We start from the raw sequence: 21,735 nt of genomic DNA, 5'->3' as shown, positions 1-21,735 counted from the left end.
GTGTCTGTGAAAAGAGTGGGAAACACCTCGGGCACCATCATCACAATTACAGTAATTTCAAATGATTACAGTAGATCTCAGAGGATAAAGAACCAGTAAACCCATTTCAGTTCATAAATTTCAAAACTACTACTGTGTCATCTAAGAAACCTTACGATTTGATTACAATTCAGGGTGCTATGATTCAATTAATCAACAATTAATACTATATTAACAATTATCATGATTTTTGATGCATCCCCACATTCAGGGTTTCTTTTATCCTCCCTTTGTGGCTATTTCATACTTTTAAACAAGGTATATGTGTCATTATATATTAATTAAAATAACCAAACAGATCACCATTATCTTTATTTATGTCAAATTCAGCAAAACTACGTCAAAAGAATTTTAAAGGAATATATTCAAAGCAGAGAGTGGAATATTAAACCATTTGTCTACCCATGTCAACGATTAAGCAGAAAATCGAGATCTGGCATTCCAAGGACTGCGACACCTCTTTATGCCACAAGATGGCAACTCACACTTGAGTATACAGTATATCTGCCACATCCTCTAAAAAACAGTGACAATGAAAGATCTCGTGGAAATCTGCATAGAAAAAGTCTAAATGTCTGTAATTTGGGAACTTTATCCAAGATTAATGCAAATATCATTATGTTAATATTTAGGTTTTATGTCAAGCTTAAGTCTTCAGCTACATTTGAAATAAAAAATACTGTCTTAGAGTATTACATGATAAATGTGATGCGTGAGGGTCGATTGATTTGGTTGTTTGAAAAGACAATGTTTTGCTGTAGCCTGAATAGAAACTGGTGTGAATTCAAGCCCAGATGAAAACAGTTGGACAGAAGCTGTTCTTACAACCATCCAGCTGTCTGGGTAAATCTGCACTTCTGCTCTACAGTGAGGCTTAATGTATCAGCATGGAGAGCAAATGTATCAGTGGCTGCTGCAGGATGCTGGTGGGAGTGAGATGGAGAGTAAGGGGTCGATTTTAGTCCATTGAGTGCCTGCGCTGTCTACATGATGGTAATGTTATAGCTTACTAGATTTAACAATACACCTAATGGATGCACAAAAACCTTTGATAAAGAAGTGTGCCTCCACCAAGTAACACAATTACCCACCCAAAACATTCTTGTTGAACAGTATAAAAGTCTCCAGATATGCAAGTTGGACCACCATCGACTTACAAATGCAAGAGACGCTTTAAGGCACTGCAGTCAGATTTAAGCAAATGAGTTTTGGTAATCCTCTCTAGACTAAAAATATTTAAAATGTCCTTCTGCCAATCTGCAGTAATCCAACTAAGAACAGCGACATTTCCTTAGCCCAGTCTGTAGTCACCTCTGCCTTTAACTAGATTGCGCGACCAAAAAAAAAAAAAAAAAGCTTGTTGAACATAGTAAATTTAAAAGATTTTAGATGTGCAAAGCAAAAGAAGAAGTTCAGCCATTGGATAAAAATGGCAGATAAAAAAAATCTGTGTTATCAAACCAAGTCTAAATCGAGATTTAAACTGACGACCTTGTACTCGGCATTGCTAACGTCTGTCACAGAGCAGCTCATAAGTAAACCCCTGTAGATGTAAAAACTAAGAACTAAAGTTGTTGTAATCAACAAAAATTATTTTCAGACATATCAGTCAAATAATTCTATAATAAATCCTTTTTTTTTTTTTTTTTTAAATCTGTGCATCATGCAAACATAAAAATACTTCTCTTTATAAAAACAATAAACTTTCAATCTTTTTTGTGAGGCTAAAGCTTTCTTGCAACACCTTTTAGCGGAAAACTATTAAAATATTTCCATACATCTGTATATCTACACGTTTGCATAACATATACATGAATAAAACCAAGCAAAAATACTTTGTGTTATTTAGAATCAATGGTTAGATCCAAAGTTATCAACCAATATTGATTAAAAGCAAAGCAAATGTGTTGCCAATGATGTACTACTCAGATGTAGAGCTGCCCCTAAGAACAAATGAACAGAGCAAATAAAAGACTTGGATCAAATAAAAAGGAGCAAAGGGATGGAAACAAAGGGGAAGGAGTAAACGTCTTCAAGTAGTAATAAGCTCCTAAGCACATGTGAGCATTAGATGACACATCTAAGGAGGAGTTAATGCCTACCTTAATGCCACAGATTCCTTAGAGTTTAAAGTTAAACGCAGACTCTCACTTATAGCTCCCATCCATGAGTCTGTGAGGAGCCGACAGGCTTTCTCTGCTCTTCCATCAGTGGATTTTTCATGATGCAAAAGAGGGGGCGAACGCTCTGCCTCCACCAGCCTAATGCTCTGATTAAAATGTGACTGTGTGCATGCTCTAAGACCGCAAGCGAGAGAGAGAAAAGGATGTGTTGTGGAAAAAGTGAAAGAGAATCGTTTCTTAAACAGGGTATTATTGTGGAGAAGCGGATAGTCATTTCATTTGGTGTAAATGCAAAAAGAAAGAACAGATGTGCATGCTTACGAAGAACAAACACTGAAAATAACTAAATAACAAATTGTGCTGCACAAGATGACACAAACATACACACTAGGGCTGGGCTATAATTACCAAAACTCTTATCTTGATATTTGGTTCTCAAAACACCGATACATGATATTAACCTTGATATTTTAACTAAATAAAATCTTACTAGTAAAAAAATTCTGGGTTAAATTTGTGGATGAAAAATGCCACACAGACACTTTTATTAACAAGCAGCGGCACAATATGTACCACTTTTGGCTTTTTCTCCTCTAAGGGACAGCACGTGTGAGTGAGTTCTGTAGTGTGGCTTGTTTATAAGAAGATCTGGGTTAGAACATACTCAGTAATTCATCTAACTGTGCTTTTCATGTTGTTCTGAGAAGTAGAGAAAGAACCGATTCCTAAAACGAGTATTTTGATACAAAACAAGCTATAAAAATGTATATCTCAGAGATATGGATAAATTAAAAAGAAAGTCACTGTTTGACTGTACGATGTATGATATTAAAGGGATTCTCCACTCTTTTTACAAATGTGGCCTAAAACTTATGACTGCTGTTCTTTGTATCAGACAGATTTTACTTGGGTCGGCATTAATGAGCAGCAGTGGATCCTGGTTGTATGTATTTACATGAACACGGAGCTCTTCTTCTCTTCTTCATGCCATCTACGAAACAGCAAAGTTGGAACTGTCACCTCCTGCGGTCACAGATTTTTTTCAGCTCACGGATTTTGTTTAAATTTCGGTAAACAAAATAGGTTTACATGGACTTTTTTCACTTTTACTGATTTTTAGAGCAACACAAAGCAGCACAAGTTGTTATTTTGACTGAAAAAGCTGCTAAATGATCCTGAATGCTTCACCTCCTATAGAACTCAATGGACTAAAAGGGGCGATTGGTGTCATCAATGACGTCATTTCAACATGGCGGCACACAGGCTCTCAAACGGTAAACTAGTCCCATTTAATTTAATTTATTAAAACAACTATGGTGCAAAATAATGTGTTTTGTTAGACATAGATCTTCTAAAAAGGACATTTCAAAGGTTTTAGGCCGCATTTGTAAAAACAAATGTAAATACTTGTATGATGTTAACTGAACTGTGTGATTGTATGAATAAAAACAAGTTAAAAAAAAAAGAAAAGATATATCTCGATATAGGCGATATTGTTATTTTCGTTAACGTCATAATAGAAAACTTGATATACTGTATCTTGAATCAAGATATATTGCACATCCCTAATACACACACAAGGAAACACACACTCCAGCCTTGTCTCCTATTAGTTACATGTAGCAAAGTTCGAACAGGCTGGAGGCAGCTCCATCCAGGGAGTTTTAAAATCAATCCCAACACACAGACTGTGTGTTGAGCTTTGCCAATAAACAACAAGAAATCATGCATAACAAGTGTGTACACAACTGGTAAACACACCTGTTTAGTGGCACACACACACACACTCACACACACACACACACACACACACACACACACACACACACACACACACACACACACACACACACACACACACACACACACACACACACACACACACACACACACACACACACACACACACACACACACACACACAGTCAAAGTAAATTCAGAGTAAAGCCCTCCGTGTATCTACTTCACCAACCCACACTCTACCAACGCTTTGAGCTGCTAGCTTCAGTCTTGATCACAGAGATGTACTGCAGAGCAAACACAGAAAGCTTCAAATCTAAAGTGCCCAGCAGCGATTGAGAGGAAAACATTTCCTACAAACACCTGCTCCTGTGCCCTCACTGTTTCAACTCGTCCTAAAGGGTGACACTGAGTAGAAAGAGATAGAAGATAGATTTTTTAAGAGGATCTACCAAAGTTAAGAGGAGCCATAAGTTCTGGTAAAAAGCCTGTTATTTATGTGCTTCACCATCCTATAATTTGAAGAGTGAATAAAAGGAACTTCAAGCTGTTACACTCAATCATTTTTCAATGGATACAATTATAGTGAATGCTCTTGGTTCAATGAATCCAACATCGTTTGCTTGAAAAAGAAAGGAAAAAAGGTTGATATTCATCTCCACCGTATACACTCCGTTTGTTGACATTTTTGAGCATTGCCTTGTGGGATGTGGAGTCCTGTAGACCTGTTTTTACTTCGTTCTTACTGTGATTTCTTGCTTTTCCTCACCGACATGGAGAATTTTCATTTTGTTCCAGTTTGTTTGTGATATTCCCTGAGATATCGCAATGTAGGGATGCAAAGTTTATCGATATCGAATCGCAATCAAGGTTTTGACTACTGCAATAACGAAACCTCAAGGGGCTGAGGGTTTATTCTTCTGTCTCTGGCGTTTGAGTGATGTTCACCAATCAGAATGGTGGAGCCTTCAGCTGGAACAAACAGAAGGTCTGAGTTTCCATAAAGAAGATCCTAAAGTGTTTAGACAGATGTTCTGTGATTCCTCCAGAAGAGGGCGCTGTCCACGTAAAACCAAATATTTTTGAAAGTAGATTATTGTGTTTTGTTCTAATGTGGGGCAATTTGAGCAAGAATGTATCAAATATAAATATTGCAAATCGAATCGCAATCGCAATATTGGTCCAAAAAATCTCAATTACTTTTTAGTCGAAATCATGCGGTCCTATCGCAATGAAACAAAAACACTTCTACGGACCCGTCTAGTGACAAAAGTCAAAACCACTAATCTGGATAGAAAAAACAGATAAACTGATCAGTTAGCTAAAAAAGGAGATGTGATCATTTCCAGCTTTAAAATCAGTACATACCACAGACTAATGGCACACATTTTTTAAAAATAGATCTTAATAAACATCATCAGAATCAGAATCAACTTTATTGGCCAGGGGTGTATGAATACACACGAGGAATTTCTTTTGGTGACCTGTGCTCTCTCAGGTAGTATAACATTAAATAATAACAATCAACTAGAATAAAGAAAAAGAAATAAAATAAAGAAAAAGAAAATAAAATAAAATAAAAAGAAAAAGAAAAAGAAAAAAGAAGTATAAACATAAATATAAGAGTAGTTAGACTAATATGTGCAAACTAAATAAAAATAACAAGATAATAATAATAGTAATAATAATAATAATAATAATAATAATAATAATAATAATGAATAAAATAAGAATACAATAATAATAATAATAAGATAATAGTGCAGTAGTGCATTGATGAGTAGTGCAAATAGATGAACATTTAAATGAAAAAATTATGTCCATGAACATTCACAGTGACAAGGTTGTTCCAGGGTTGATATGCTTAGTTCCAGGTTATATCACAGTAACAGAAACAGGTCCGACACTCTTTGACTGTTTAGTGTTGATCAGAGTGACAGCCTGAGGGAAGAAACTGTTTTTATGGCGGGAAGTTTTGGCGTACAGTGATCTGTAGCGTCTGCCTGAGGGGAGGAGTTTAAACAGATTGTGTGCAGGGTGTGAGGGGTCTGCAGTGATGCTACCTGCCCGTTTCATGTAGAGTTAAATAACCTCCTAAATCATAATTTTCCTCCAACTACGGTGAACCCCGCCAAAAATCAACAAGACAATGTATTGCTTGAATATGTGCCTTCAATTACTCCAGTATTTAGCCCCAAATAAATACATTCTACTAGCTAGTACAACATACCATAAAGTGGTCAGCACTTGGCCACAAAGCAATAGGCATTGCATTAGAAATAACATTCTGGTAAAAACATATAAAATTATCTAGTTAAATAGTTAAAATCAAATCACTATTTCCAACAATTATATGATTAATATTATATAATTAATTATATAATTATATGATTAATATAAAAATAAAATTAGAGACAAAAAGTTCCCTTGTACTTAACTTTTTCTTTCAAATGTTTTTTTCATATTTTGTACTGGTAAAAGTGGACTGACTATCTAGCATAACAAGCACCGGTCCGGTCTGCTGCGTTTTTTTTCCTTTTTGTTTGACGAGCGAGTGGAGGCAGACATAGTAACAGGTGGCCAAAAATTATCCAAAATGGCAGAAAAAAGTGAAAAGTGACTAAAATGGGCCAAAAGCAGTCAAGAGTGGCCAAAAAAGGTCAAATAAAGTGGAACCTGGTGGTATATAATGACAAAGGGTAGCTTTAATGAGCAAAATGTGGCAAACAATAGTGAGAAAGGGTAAACGTGTGGAAGAAAAAGACAGTAAATGGTACCACAGCTTTTATGCAGACGATTGTAAGAAACCAAGAAAAGTTGGAACATCTGTAGGAATGAGTAGCACCAGCTTTCAAGGCTGATTCAACCTTCATTGCTGCAGAACAGCTTTAAATTGTTAACCCACTTTGTGTTCCCTGAAAAATGTCCATTTGTATAATTCTAAAATGTACATCATTTTTCATTTATGGTTATTCATTGGACATGCACAACTTGAATTGCAATAAATAACTGGAAAAATGAGGGTGTTCTAAAACTTTTGACCGGTAGTGTATATACTGAATATAGACATTTTAGGGGTATTTCAACAAAGTCATAAAACTAACCTGTATAAAATGTGATATGCTTGGATGTCAAACAAAACAGAACAGATGAATATGTTTGAATCCCTTATTGTATCCCTTCTTACCCAGGTTGCTGTAGGTGGCACTGCACTGGCTGGAACCCGGTGAATGGGAATAATGAGAATGATTCCCATACTCCTCTGGCTCCTCACTGCCCTCGCTGGCTGATGCAAGGTTGGCGACATGTTTGGTTTGGCTGTCATCCCCTTCCTCAAACACCAGCCCCAAATTCACTTTGGGAGGTGGAGACACATCCGTGGGCAGCTGCCGATCCCTGGTATTGCTGGCAGTGACTGGGACCTGGCTGCAGGAGATAGGAAGAGGAGGGGGGAGGGTGTTAAGTATGGTACACTGAGATTTTTAGAAACAAACTCTTACAGCAAGGCCTTGTAACAGGGTTCCTACAGCTTCAGTCAAATAAAATTTAAAGGTCCAGTAATATGCTATTTTTCACCCATGTCCGTTTGTTGTAACAACCCCATCAACATAGTATTTGAGGTTTATTTTCCCAAACTCACTTGTTTTTCAGAGATTTAGCCTCTGAAAAGTAACTTTCTGAACAGTTCTAAAAATGTGCTGTTTTGAGGCCTACTTATGCATATTCATGAATGGGCGTGTCTGTAGATGCAGACTTCATGTCTCACTCTTTGGATGGTAGATCAGTGATCCCCAAAGTGATTTTCTTTTTGCTATCAACACACTGTTTTTATTGTTTTCAGCCAAAAAACTGCACTTTACAGTAAAACACGGATATTTAAGCAGCTATTGTGATTGTGAGTCTGTCTCAGCGCTTCAGGCTGCTAAGTCACTTTCATCTCTATTAACTACAAGAATAGTGCATTCAAGATGGTAATTTGTTTTGTCCAACCGCTGTGTCTCATTGCATCACAAACAAGTCAAAGGTGATACGAGGTGATAAAACAGTAACTAAAAATGGAACTGATCCCTGGGTTCTGCACCGTCGCTATGCACTGCTCTTCAAGGAGGGGTTAAATGTCGAGAACACATTTCGTGTATGTAGTAGTGATTGACCGATTCATCGGCCGGCCGATTTATTTTTGCGTGTTTTACGTGTATGCGTGCCGCTGCGTTCACTCATCCGCTTTATATACTAAGCGGCTGCCACAGGCTGCTCCGTGTTGCTGCAGCCAGAGGCTGCAGAGTACAGAGCCCCTCCTCCCACTAGCAGAGCATGAAGGAAGCTCTTCAACCCCAACGGCAATTTTTTTACTTTCAAAGCATCTTTTAACTGTTTAACTTAGCTGACGTTGTTCAGTGGTTCCACGTGTTGTTGTTGCAGTTGTATTTAACGAGCAGCTGGCTGGAGGATTGGTGTGTGTGTTTGTGTGTTTCTCTCTCTGCTTCTCACTCAGTGGGATACAAACATTACAGTGATATGAGAGTGCTGCGCTGAGGAGAGTTTTTACAACTTTGAAAAGCAGTTTACTACTTGTTTGAATATTTATTCCTGTTAATGTTGATGCAAATCAGAACAGAAACTTGAACAGTTCGTTGCTTAATGCGCATCTGACATCACGTTATTTTCCTATTTGACTTTTTACAAAATGTGGAATAACAAGGGAGGGAGGAAACAGAACTTTTTAAACTCTGACCCTCTGAATGAGGTTAAAGGAATGTATATCACTGTAGCGAAACCATTATAAAGTGAATTTTTCATAATACCGCCCCTTTAAGTGCAACTTCACAGTAAACACAATTTGAAGAAGGAAAAAAAATTGCCACATCAATTACATAGGGTTAGGTTAATTTTTTTCCAATGTCAAGTGCAGACGTGCATCTGGCGGTCCCCAAAGTAAACACAGAAAAATACACAAAATGACAGTAAAGTACACAAATAAAACAGACTAAAATAATCAAAATCACTAGTTGGACAGGCGGTTTTTGTTAAATTTACATTTCCCCATGTTGTTGAAAGTCCTGCTGCAACCACGTCATTGTTTGGTAGTTGGTTCCGCTGTCGCAATTGCGCAATGTTACAGTAAATAAAAAATAATAATTTAAAACGAATGTTACCATTTAGTTTGAAATGTGAGACTAATTACAATCATAAAAATCATACTTATGTGTTAACATCTAAGACTTATGAAACATTGATTTAAGACATTTTAATAACAATTAAGGCCTTATTTTTAGATTCATGAATTTTATGCTTTTTAAGACCTTTTAAGGATCCGCAGGAACCCTGTTGTCAGTTCACTGAAAAGATCAACCAAAAAAGATGTGGAACTAACAATAGATCTGATGTATCCACAAGTGATCTGCTTTTCATTTGTATTAATAGTTATTTGTTTAGTAATAGTGGTAAGCTCAGGCAGCTGTGATGGTTTCTTGTTTTCATGAATGTAAAACCCTTTGATATTTGAAGGTTTACAAAGATCTTAGCGTTGTTTTCATAGCTTCGAGTATATAATGGGTGCGGCTTTTCAGCAATGATGTTTGTATTACTCTGGATTGCGTGTGTCACTTCCGCTGGCAGTGTGTCAATGACACATATTATTATGTTAATGTGACTAATGACTTCTGTGATCACAGAAAGTCCCTCCATGTTCAGCCTGAATGCAAAAAGAGGCCGAGCATTTTCTTGTGTCACACTTGTTAGATTTATACAGTTTGTGAGCACAAAAAAAAAAACACACCAGAGTTGGGGTCAATTATAAATTGTAATTGCGTAACTGATAATTAATTACAATCATGGCGTAGTTCTACTTTTTAAAATCTGTTGCTGTCGTATGTGTAATTAAATTGTAACTGAGTTTAGATAATGGTAATTGCCAAGAAAATTCTATACCAATTGTCAATTATAATTTAACGCACAACTGGGGAACCATGTTACAGTTCTATGTACGGTTCTACACATATGTAGTCAACAATTATTACAATATGTTTCATATTGAGCTTTCCCACATTTAACCATTTAGAAAAAATACACATGCACCCACACCAAAAATACTAAAACCTATATTTTCATAGATTAGGAAGCTTTACAAGGTAACTAATAGATAGGTGAGAAATTAGATGATAGGTAATTGTTTTTAGTGTATTTCACAGCTGATTAAGGACTCGTTATCATAAGAGATGCTAACAGAAAGCTAACACAAGGGGAATGTTAACTTATATTAGGTTTTTATTTCAGGCTCAGTGATTGTGATTAATTGTAATTGAACTTTAGTAATTCAGAATGTAGTTGTAATTGACTTTCTGAGGATAAAAAATAATGCTGGTCACTGTAATCATTATTGGATTGTAATTGAAAATGGATAGTTGAAGACGTAATTGTAACTGAAACACACAAACAAAAAGGCACAGGTACAAAAACCTGATTTAAGAAACAAAAAACTCAGAGTGATGCTTTAAAAAATTCACCAATGAGAGAGGGTGAAATGACCTGATGTTGGGGTTTTCCATCAAGTGAACATTTGGCTACCCATCTATCCACTGGCTTTTAGCTGCTGAGATGTGAACTTGTTCCTGCTGTAAGATCGCTGAGAACACCTCATTGTTCATGTGTCCATCTTTACCTTTGGGCACTACCCGAGGAAAACCTCCAATCTGACATATATACAGTGTTAATGCTGAGAGAAAGCTAGCTTGTTCTGTCTGTTCAACAGAGGGATGATCGATAGCTTCTAAGTTGCCACCGTGTATTTCTTTATCCCATTGACGTCTTGCCATTAGACAGTAGACAGCCAAAGAATCAACACCATCTCAGTGTTGAGAGCTGACTTGAAAACAGAAGTAACTGTGAATGGATGGCAGTTAAAAAAGTAAGCTCGCTGTAGTAAAAAAAACCAAACGACTTTCAGTGCTTGGTGTTATAATGATCTATAACCAGCTTCGGACAGAAAATCTCTTTTGTGTCAAATCAATTTTCTTTTTAATACTTTGTTGTTTAGGGCTTGACAAAGACACAATCATTTTACCTTGATTAAAGGTTTACATTAGACTATAAAAGCCACTACAAAAAGCATTAAATCACAGAATGAGTCAAACCAACTTCTTGACCTTGTATGAACAACACATTCAGGGAAAACACACAGCTGAAGAGACCCTTTAACCACATAAATACCAGCAGGGCTGTTACACGTTTCAATGTCAGGATGTGACTTGTTCAAACAGCACAAAGCTGCCTCAGTACTTTGCACTTTCATAGACCTTAGCTGAAAGAGCTTCCTCATTCAAAACACAAAACATGTAGACCGCTCCTCCCTGTTAAGTCAACATGACCACAAGTGGACTGGTTGGCCACAGGTTAAGAACATGTAGAAAGAATAGAAGCTTACAGATCTTACCCACTGTACTGACTCACACAGCTCCCCATGTAGAAACCAGAATAAAAAGTAACAAGTAAAAAACATTAAAACACCCCGAGTATATCAAAGTAAAGCTTAAGGAATGCGAGCTGGACTGTTACGAAGAATGAAAAAAGTAGATTCAAGCTGGCATTCGAGAATCATCTTCTTTAGCTGCTCCTTCTTTGAATACCTTCACCTGTCTAAGGTAAAAACCAGGGCTGAAGAGTACGCCCATTGTTGGCCAATAAAACAGCAAGCAGACCAAAGAAAAAAAACACATGCAGGAGGTTTAACCCTTTATCACTATATCCCCCGGTGAAACGTTTCTATAGTTTCATGGGCGATCTCTCCAAGAACAGTTTAAAACTCACAAACATAAACTAGTTAGCTCTTTTCAACAGTTACACAATACAGCTATGACTTATCATTAGAACTCTGCTCACACAGGTGAGACGATCAATCACCTCATTCAATTGTTGAGGAATAAACTTTACCAGAGCAAACACAGGAATGTCAGGGCTCTTAGGGGAAAATACATGGTTCTAACCCTTTAAATTAAAGCATTAAAAAACTGATTATCTTCACATGTTACAAAACATTGAAGTTCCCAGCGAACATCAACATACACCTGAGCACAGAGTAAAGCAGTCATAACATACTTTTCCATGATAACCTACTTCCAACACAGTGAGTGTCCTAGTCACTAATTGACTAAATCAGGGAAGTCAATAAACAACATTGGCCCAAAAGAATGTTTGCAAGAATCAAGTGTGAATAAATTACATACTGCAGGTTTTAAACACTATTTCAAATCTGTTGCTTTATTTTCAAACTTCTTGCAGAAAAAGGCTTATTTTCGCAAAGAAAGAGTTTTGTACTGTTTTTGTGCACCTGTCACAACCTGTGCTATCTCTGGCACTATCAGTTTCTCTGTTGGGAAGCTGGCTAATGTTAAACACAGGTCAAAACAATAAAGTGTAAAACAGTTACAAAAAATCCCTGCAAAGGCAAGTCTATACTGCAACAGAGAATCTACCTTTGCAAATGGAGATGATTAAAGCTACTTCTGATCAGACTGACTGGCCCAAGGGAATATGTGCCATATGGAGACCTTCTCCTAATCGAAAATCTGCTGAGTACTTAGTTCAGGTATTAGATGGTGCTATTGAAGTGAATTCCCAAGTCACACAGTTTCTTGTCTTTAAGACCTCTCCTTGTGAATTGATAATGAGAGATCAATGTGACTGCAGACTGGTTACCTATGGCAAACTATTGTTTCTTCATTTAAAACTGGTGCACTTAAGCAGATGTATGCAGCTACTGCTCCTGCAAATACATGATATACATATAAAAGGATTCTTCAGACGTGACCTGTGCACAACTATTATCATTCCACCAAGAATGTGGAAATAAAGCCAATAGAGGTTTGTATTTCAAGTTATTAAATTTTGCACAAAGGTACAGCATCAATTTACTGTTAAAGTTCCTGGTAAATTATCCCTGAGCGGATATCTGAAGCTTTGCCTCTATTATGCTTTTGGGGGTCTTCAATAGCAGCATTCATATTCTTTCAGTCAGAAGGCCAGAATTCCACAGGTCACATGTCTACACAAAATTATATAATCTGCACAGCATGGTACTACTCTTTTTTTTTTTTTTTACAAGTTCACAGATCTTTAGGCTTATTATGTCTACATTATCCATTAATGCAATTAGGTACATAAATAACCACTGCACCAGTAAAATGTATATCTAAAAGCTTCAACTACTCAATAAAACTCAACATGAATAGTAGTCCTACATTTTTAAGTTTGAGTATATTTGTAAGGATATTACCTGGAGTCCTTGCAGGGAACATCTTCTCCAGGAGAGTGTAAGTCTAGCGTTTGTCCAATTTTCAGTGGTAAATGGTCCTTGGTGTCATCAGATGCAAGTAGTAAAGTTTCTCTGACCTCCTCCACACATAGTTCTCCTCCCTCCCCAGGGCTGCTGCTTCCATCTGTTTTATAAGTGAAGATTATGGTTGGTTTCTGAGTGGGATCCTCTGGTTTGGCCTCAGCAAACCAGTGCTGCTGCTGCTGGGCCGGTGGTGGTGGCAGCATATGGATGACTGTCCCATCGAGCCCAACAATCTTGCCCTTCTCCTTCTCGACCTTGTCTCTCTGCTCCTCTTCATCTTTCCGCCGACGGAAAAAGCTTTTAAAAGAGATCCAGCGCTTTGGTTTGGAGCTTTCTGCTGAAAGACGTCTCCCTTCGACACTGGGACCTGGATTGCTGTCATTGGGTCTAACAGGAGAGCTGGTACAAGAACTTTTGGTCCAGTTACCAAAATGTCTTTGTAGTATGTTAGAGGCATGGTAAGGAGATGATGTAGATCTTGGAGGAGGAAAGGGTGGGTTAGATTCTGATCGGGGACTAGATAGTGGGACAGCAGCAGAGGCACTCTGAGATTTGGACAAAACTTTAGGAGTGTCTTTCTTTGGCTTGGGAAGACAGCCGTCAGTTGAAGAAAATAATGATTTAGGCCGTGTAAGCGTTTCTTTCATGGCATCCGGGGGAATGGCATATAGCTCCTCAGAACTCAAAGTTTTGTCTTTTGCAATAGGTGACTCTGGAGGAGTCTGAGGAGGTTGAATGGAGGCCACAATCTGTGAAAGCACGGTTCTTGCCTCCTCCCTGTGTCCCGTCTCACCAGACAAAGCCAAGTCAGCCTCATCACCTTTACTATTGAGACCGTCACCAGCTGTCTTTATATTCTGTGTTGGCGTATTGGCAGTTGAGCTGGTTTTACTTAGGTTGGCAGTGTTGGGAAAAATTGAGGGAATACTTGATGGCGTTGTGGGACTAAGAGATCCAACTGTGGAACTTATTACAGTGCTTATCATGGTGCTCGAGTCTGTAGTGGTTCTCGGTTGCAATTTTGGTGCTTTTGTTGCAGTTTCAAAAAAAACTTTCATCTCATCAATAGAAGCATGCTCTGTTGTGCCTTTACCAGAATGAGTTCTTTCTGTTGAAGATGAATGGATGCTCTCAGAAGATCCAATTTCTTCATAAGTATGGCTGGGTACCCTGTTTCCTGATCCCTTTGCTTGTGGCAATTCGCCATTGAGGCCCAAAAAGCTTTTGTACACAGCTAGGTTGTCATAAGCACTTGGATTGATAACAATGGGCACTTTGACAGCATTCTTGTGGCTACGGGCATAGGCTGGCTCATCTCGAATAATAATGGGAAAGGGAGGCATACCTGCATTGTTGAAGCTGTTAAACTTGATTTCTGACAAATTGGGGGATTTCACAGGCACAGTTCGTGACGATGACAATCCCGAGATGGGAGAAGTGGGTGCAGATTTGTGACTACAGGGTGGAGCAGTGATGGAGGTCACTGGATTACTCCCTAACCTGAGATCCATTTTCGGGATCTTTTGTCGAGGACTTGTGCTTGATGTCCACACTTCTTGGTAGCGCATGCTGCCTGATTTCTTCCACGGAGTACTAGTCAGGGAAACTGACGCAGGTGATGTTGCAATAACAGGAGAAGATGGGGAGTTGGGAAGCATTGGAGATAAAGGCTGGACTAAGGGAGTGCAACTGAACGATGAGGTGCTTGAAGGCGAAGGCAGATCTTTGGGCTTTTGTGAAGAGTCTAGAGTTTGTTCATTTTTATCAGCCATAGATGCTGACACATCTACTACAGTGTAAGGCTTACAGATGAGTGATTTTTCCAGATTAACAACTCTGTATGGTTTAGCTTGCTCATCTGTGGGGCTAAAACTTATAGTAACTGGTTGTCCAGGAAGGGCTTGAGGCATTGGTCTTCCTGCTCTGCCATCCTGCTCTTCCAGTCTAATAGCCAGAACAGCTTTGTGCGTTTCAGACCCTTTGATTGGACTTTTTGGTGTTTGGTTAACAGGCTCTTTCTTAGGAGGGGAAGTGGGGCAGACAGGTGCACTACTTAATGTGGGTATGTGCAAACCATTTTGAAGAGCACAATTAACACTACTCCCATTGCTGGAGGTTGTTTGGGAATCCTCAGGATGTGATGACGATGATTCCGGACAATGTGTTGATGCTGAATTCAAAAAGAAACCACTGCCGTTTGTTTCGGAAGGTTCATAGGAACGTGGAACTCCATTGGAATCCAATGATGGATATCCCATTAAGATCTCATCGTAGCTATCATCATAATCCACAGCACAAATCCGCTGGAGAGAGCGGTTTCGAAGTGGCACAGTGTTCCATTTTTTTCCTGCAGCAAATGGTACAGGAGACAGGGTGGCGGCACGGAAATTGGCAAATCGTGGTTGACCTCGCATACGGATCTCCATGGCAAGTAACTCCTCATCACTTTCCTCCCAGCTCTCATGTTCATCTTCATCATCATCCTCTTCTTCATCCTCCAAATCAGTGTCTTCATCCTCGTCCTCCTCATCCTCTTCATCTTCACTAGAAAACTCTGGGTAGCAGAACCGACCACCCTCTGTGCTGATTATCTTGGTACTATCACTGAGTGATACCCGTTTTTGAGAAGTCCCACCACCACCACCACCAGAAGTGCCTCCTAAGGCCAGACAGCTAGAGGCAGGCAGGCCTCTTTCTAACGAGCGGCGGTATGAACTATTGATTCGGCCCCAAAACCAGTCTTTGGAGCCACAAAGAGCTGTGGGGCTTGAGGTTGAGCCCAGGCCAGCAATTTCTTTGAGGACATCTGTTAATCCGCTGTTGTTGTTATTTCCACTTGGTGTCCTTACGCTTAGCTGCGCATAACCCTCAATTTCCTCTCTAACTTCTACTTCATTGTTATTATTGTTGCTGGGCCCTCCTGGCCTCTTACTGTTAAGTCCATTGTGATTCCAAACAGTAAATTCTGATGATTTGCTCTGATCCATTATATTTTGTAGCTGTGGAAGATTCCCATCTGTATCTAACCTTGTGGGTGAACAAGGCAGCATCATAGTGGGCTTAACAGCAATGGTTGGCTTTTTGGCCACAGGTGGACGGAAGTGACCTGTACGAGCTGACACACTGCAAGCCTGTGCATTAGGTGGATGGGTAGGGTTGACTCTGATCCCTGCAGGAGTTGAATTCTGGTGTTTAGAAGTCAGAGACTCCTGCTCAAAGCAAGCGTTCCCTCCACCGTTTTCAGTTAGACAGTGAAGACTCTTGGGCTTGAAGCAGTTCTTGCACTCGCCTGGTTTCCACACATGTTCGGTGAAGGTGCTGCAGGCAGACATGGCTGCAGGTCCAGTGTAGCCGCCTGTTGAGTCAGTGAACAGGAAACACCCCCATGAAGCTACGAGCAACAGGTTTTGCACTTCTTAAATTTGAAGTAGTCTGAATCTGAAAGAGACAAAAGCCAAGAAACATGTGAATTAGACAAAAACCTATAAAATATAAAGTTAATATAGTTAATGCCAGAGAGTTTGAATAGATTAATGAAGTTTGAATATAAGATATCCATCTTTAAAGGAAACATATCATGCTTTTAAATCCTTCATTTTTTACATATAAATCATACAGTTGTGGTCTATATAAAGCAGAACTGCAATGCTTGGGTCTGAATTCCTCATTATTATAGCTCCACCCCTTTTCTACCACTTTTCTGATGTGCTTCTGAGAGCAACTCGTTTTGGTGCGGTCTCTTTAAATGCAAATGAAACACTTCATACCCCGCCCCCTCTCCAGGTTGCAGAGGTGACACTCGGTTCAACTCCACCCTGTTCGGCCATTTTTGTGGTTTGATAGAAGAGATACGATTATTTAGCGGCGTAGAAAATGTTTATTCACACGTTATTTACAAAATGTCAACAACAGAAGACTTGTCCATCCAGCCTTACATGTTCCAGCCAGAATCGGACCAGGCGGAGCGAGATGAAAATGAAGATGATGAACCTGCAGAACCCTAACAAGTGAGCTAACACAAGCGCCGAGCTAACGCTAGCGCCAAGCAAACGTCACGAAATGCATTTTAATACAGTCTTTTCGGAGACAAAAACGGCAAAATGAAATGACTAATGAAAACTTTAGACTTAAATTAAATCACGTAGGCCATATCATCAAGGATCTAAAACGAGCACACAGCGCTAACATATGAAGACGGTGCAACTGCTAATGCGAACAAAACAATGACAGGGACGTCTTATCATCACACTTTTTAGCGTTATTTACAGCTTACAGAAGTGCTCTGTTCATCGTCTCCAAAGATAGAAGGAGTTGAACCCTCAATCAGACAAAGTCTTTCTGTAAATCCTTCTTTATACTGGTGGAGGTTGATGAAGCAGTCATCATTGAAGTGCTTCACGCACACAAAAATGACCTTACCCACAGATGTGGGTACATTTCTGTGAAAAATAAAACTCAACCAGGCACTTTGAAAAGGTTCTGATGCTGGGAGACGGTGTAATGAAGCGTGTGGGTTACTACATCCAACAACCCAACATTTTGACTTATCCTCTCGTAACTTCTGCATCCTTGAGCTTGGACTACAAAATAAAAGCGAAAAATAAAAATGGCGGATTGCTCGAAGTGTTGGGCCTGGAGTCGATGTCCTAATTTGGCAGTTCTGCTGCAAATACTGTGACGTTATTGTTCAAAAAATGTAATAGAGAATAAAAAAATCAAAACAGATTGAAAAATATGACCATAACAGAATATAAAGATATCAACGGAGCACCTGAAGAGACTAATTTGAACTTGTCTGTACTTCTAAACACTCTAAATATACAACAAACTGCATTTAAGGGCTAAATGATATGTGCCCTTTAAGGCAAATCAATACAAGTCTCAGTGTTTGACAAGCTGAGTGTGTATAAGCTTCTTATGGCTGACTTTAAATCAAGTATCCTCGATTACATTTAAATTAAAAACATTGATTTTGTCTGCTCACCCTTTAACAGTAAAACAGCATGCAGAATTAAGAAAATAAAAAAATGGAAAATGGAAAATGAAGGAAGAGCAATGCCACACTGTTTCCAATAGATGGCAAACTTTCTCCACATAGGAGCAAATTCATCCAAACCCAACAGCTGATCCATTGCCTATCAGAAGGAATAGAAGTGACGTGAAATGTCAGAGCTGATTTTTGAATGACTGTGTGGGGATGTTGTTGTTTGGATTAAGGTAAGGAAAAAAGCCACTGACACAACTAATGAATCAAACCTGCTAAATTTTGGAATCCTATAAACTACAGCAGTTTTGTGGAAAATAAAAAAGAAGTGTATCAACAGAATTCATGTGAGAGGCTGATATACAAAACAACGTGGTATACTGTTCTCTCACCAATAAGGTCCACAAAAATGTCCAAATTACTTTTCCTACCTCGGATTAGAAATGTACACCCTTCTGAAAGATAACAATGGCTGACATTTGTAAACCAGCACGTTCTCAGGTTATCAGTGGTGGGGCATTCATAGACATATCCTGTTTTCTCAACAAAGCACCTCATTTGTAATTCAAAATAGAAAGTCAGAGAGTCCTGTCTGTGAAATATGCCAACAGAGATTGTTGTTGTGGTATAAATCATGATGAGAAGTGTAAAAAAAAAAAAAATTCGAAAGAAATATAACAGTTAGTAGAACTGTATTTCTGGAAGAATACATTGTGACTGTTGTGAACATGAAGCCTGTTCAATAAACTAGCAGATATTGATGGAATGGTAGTAGCAGTAACAAGATTAATTTGTAAACTAGAATGGCAGAAAAAAAGTTTACTTTTACTCTTTGTGTTTTCATTGAAATGGGAAATTTGGTGATTGCATGACCTGAAAGGAATTTCGCCTGGAAAAAAAGCAGGTTGGATGTAAAAATCTGCTGTTGTGACACTACAAAAGATGAAAAAATAAATCAAATAAAATTTATGTTTGGGAGCTTTTATGGGACAAAAATAGTCCTCGTGCAAACCTAGATGATTACACATCACTTGCATGTGGGTCGTTTAAAGTATGGCACATCAATAGACCTCTTCTGTTTAGAGATCGAAATTAAGAAACTTGAAAATTGAAGTATGCAGATATTTTGAAGTTTGTCTAAAATATGGGAAGATATTCAATTGACGTTACGCGATAATAACGCAAATATTAATGGGATTTGATGGAAGCTTAACACTTTGCTATTTGAAAGGCATAAAATGCTGCAAAATTGAAGAATATGGTTTGTTCCTACTTTTGAATACTGTACTTGCTGTCTCAGCAGAAACAGAACTGCCTCAGTTTTTCACTTTCACGTGGGTTTACCGTACATTGGAAAATGACTTTTTTCCCCCCACACAAACCAATCAGGAGTTTGAAGCGTTCCCTCAGGCAGTACAAGGTGATTCACTGTACTTTGCTGAACCAATTTTCTATCTAATGGCATAGCTTTCTTCCCTCATTCAGCTCAGTTTGACATTAACATTTCAAAAAAAAGGATTATACAATACTTGGATACACAACTGAATAAACATGAGAAGAAACAAAGCACACAGAGTGCACAGTCCTATTTCAAGCCACAACAGATACAAGGTTTAAAAAGATAAAATAAAATTACATAATAGTTCACACAGTCTTTTCTGGAACACTTCAAAAACCAATGAGAGGAGAAATGTCCTACATTGTGCATAAATAACACCCCCCCAACAACACGTGGTTGTTGGTGCAATGAACAAAAACAATTTACCCTTGAGCTGCTGTGGCTCAGGGAGCCTGCGGTCCATCAGAAAGCCCAGGCAAATGCTCATTGTTAGGACAATGTGCACGGGGAACGCTGAATCACTGGAAACATGGGTGTTGGATCCTGTGCGAAAGGATGTTACCATGAGAACGCCCAATTTACACGTGCACACAATAAAGCAGGAACTTCTGAATGAATCAGCCTTTGAAGCACTAGAGACACTGGGCAGGGATGTTTGTCAAGTTACGAGACACACAAATGGACCACATCCTGACAGGAAACAAAAGCCATAAATCAATATGTCGAACCATCTTTGCCTCTGAAGAAGACTGGCAGTTGACAGTCAAAACATGTCAGGAGATCAAAGTAAATTTCCTGAAATACAGTAGTCTGAATAAATGAAACCATAACATATTGCTGAAACTGATTTACTACTGTGAATATTCATGTGCTGCGCTGTTTTGTCCTTCTTTACAGTAATAGACAAAGCAGTGTTGCAGATCTCATTCAAAAGAAAAACCAGAGACCTTGCAACACCTCACTGAATATCTCCTTGTGCAATGACCTGCAAAGCAGTGTTAAGTGTTTAAATAAAGAAATGTTCAATAAATGTTGAAATGTTAACAAGAGATGGTTTGAGATCTTTATTGTATAAATAGTAGCAATGATCAGGTGATGTTAAATAACCATTACTTGAAAAATTAATCGTTGGACTAATCAAAAAAATAATCGCTAGATTAAATGTTGAAAAAAATCAATTGTTTGGGACAGCTCTACACGCAAAAACTTCAACATGTGTCTATTGAGTCCCATTTCCTTCAATACCAACGTGCAGCCCATTGAGACAAACACACTTTTCAACATGAACCCCAGATATTGCTATTCAGCTAACCCAGCTGTGACACGTTTCTCTGCCAACACTCATTGTCATTCTGTTGTCGTCCTCACTGTGTGATATGATGCTATATCCAGCAGTGGGCAAACCTAAGTTTCTCTTTGTTTCTCCCTTGATAAAAGATAAAAGGATGAAGGATAAAATTAGTGCCCAGTTCTTATAGACACATCTCAATCTAATCTGTGATGACAGTTTGAGCTCTGAGGATAGAGCTCAACTTGTTGGTCCAACAACGTCTTCCTAAGCCGTGCAATCCTGTGTATTCAGTGGACACGGCTCACAGCTTTGGCCATATCGGATCTTATGTAAGACTCTTTGTTTCATGAACAGGATTCTATGTTTGCTGCTTAGGATGTTATAAGTGCTGCTACTTGTTGCCCTCGGTTAAATAATAGACTGCTATTTTTGTGCGACTGTCATTATGTAACAAATTTGAGGCAACAAAGGAGAAATGTGATTGAAAAATTTGCTGGTTCTAAAATATTAAGTTTTTATCCTCAGGCATTTGGGGATGTTCTGTAATATTAACATTGTCGTATTGATTCAGTGCTCGTGTGTGTCCACATTGTTACTCTGATGGGGTTTAGAAAAATGTGGTGCAGCACAAAGACAGCAGCCACCACTGATTATTGGAAAACAGGGGACACGCACACAGTTTCTCCTTCTTCTAATACATTTTTTTTTTTTTCCCCATCGGCTCCCTTACAGTCTGCAACTACATGAAAGACCAAGCCTCTCTGATTGTCTTACCATTGCACATCATTTACCAACATCTCATCTTCTACTGCTGCTATCAAATTAACTGTTCACAGACTTCTATTTGATGTATATTTGATAAAGCCTGAGCATTAGTACAGACTT

General features: G+C 38.6%; 1 protein-coding gene across 2 annotated transcripts in view; it reads right to left on the bottom strand.

Annotated features, from left to right (window-relative positions):
* The window catches only part of peak1 (pseudopodium-enriched atypical kinase 1), a 109,650-nt gene that overhangs the window by 8,863 nt on the left and 79,052 nt on the right, over nt 1-21,735 (bottom strand). For both annotated transcript variants that reach the window (XM_028450314.1, XM_028450315.1), the window contains 2 exons: nt 13,174-16,674; nt 7,090-7,328 (listed from right to left, as the gene is read on the bottom strand). In XM_028450314.1, the coding sequence (XP_028306115.1) occupies nt 7,090-7,328; nt 13,174-16,568 (3,634 nt within the window). In that variant the 5' untranslated portion in view covers nt 16,569-16,674. The remainder of the gene's footprint in view (nt 1-7,089; nt 7,329-13,173; nt 16,675-21,735) is intronic.

The sequence above is a fragment of the Gouania willdenowi genome, chromosome 6 (genome assembly GCF_900634775.1).
Source record: "Gouania willdenowi chromosome 6, fGouWil2.1, whole genome shotgun sequence".
In the NCBI taxonomy this organism is placed as follows: Eukaryota; Metazoa; Chordata; class Actinopteri; order Blenniiformes; family Gobiesocidae; genus Gouania; species Gouania willdenowi.
The sequence above is the reverse complement of the archived record's forward strand: the minus strand, read 5'-3'. Positions and strand labels throughout refer to the sequence as shown.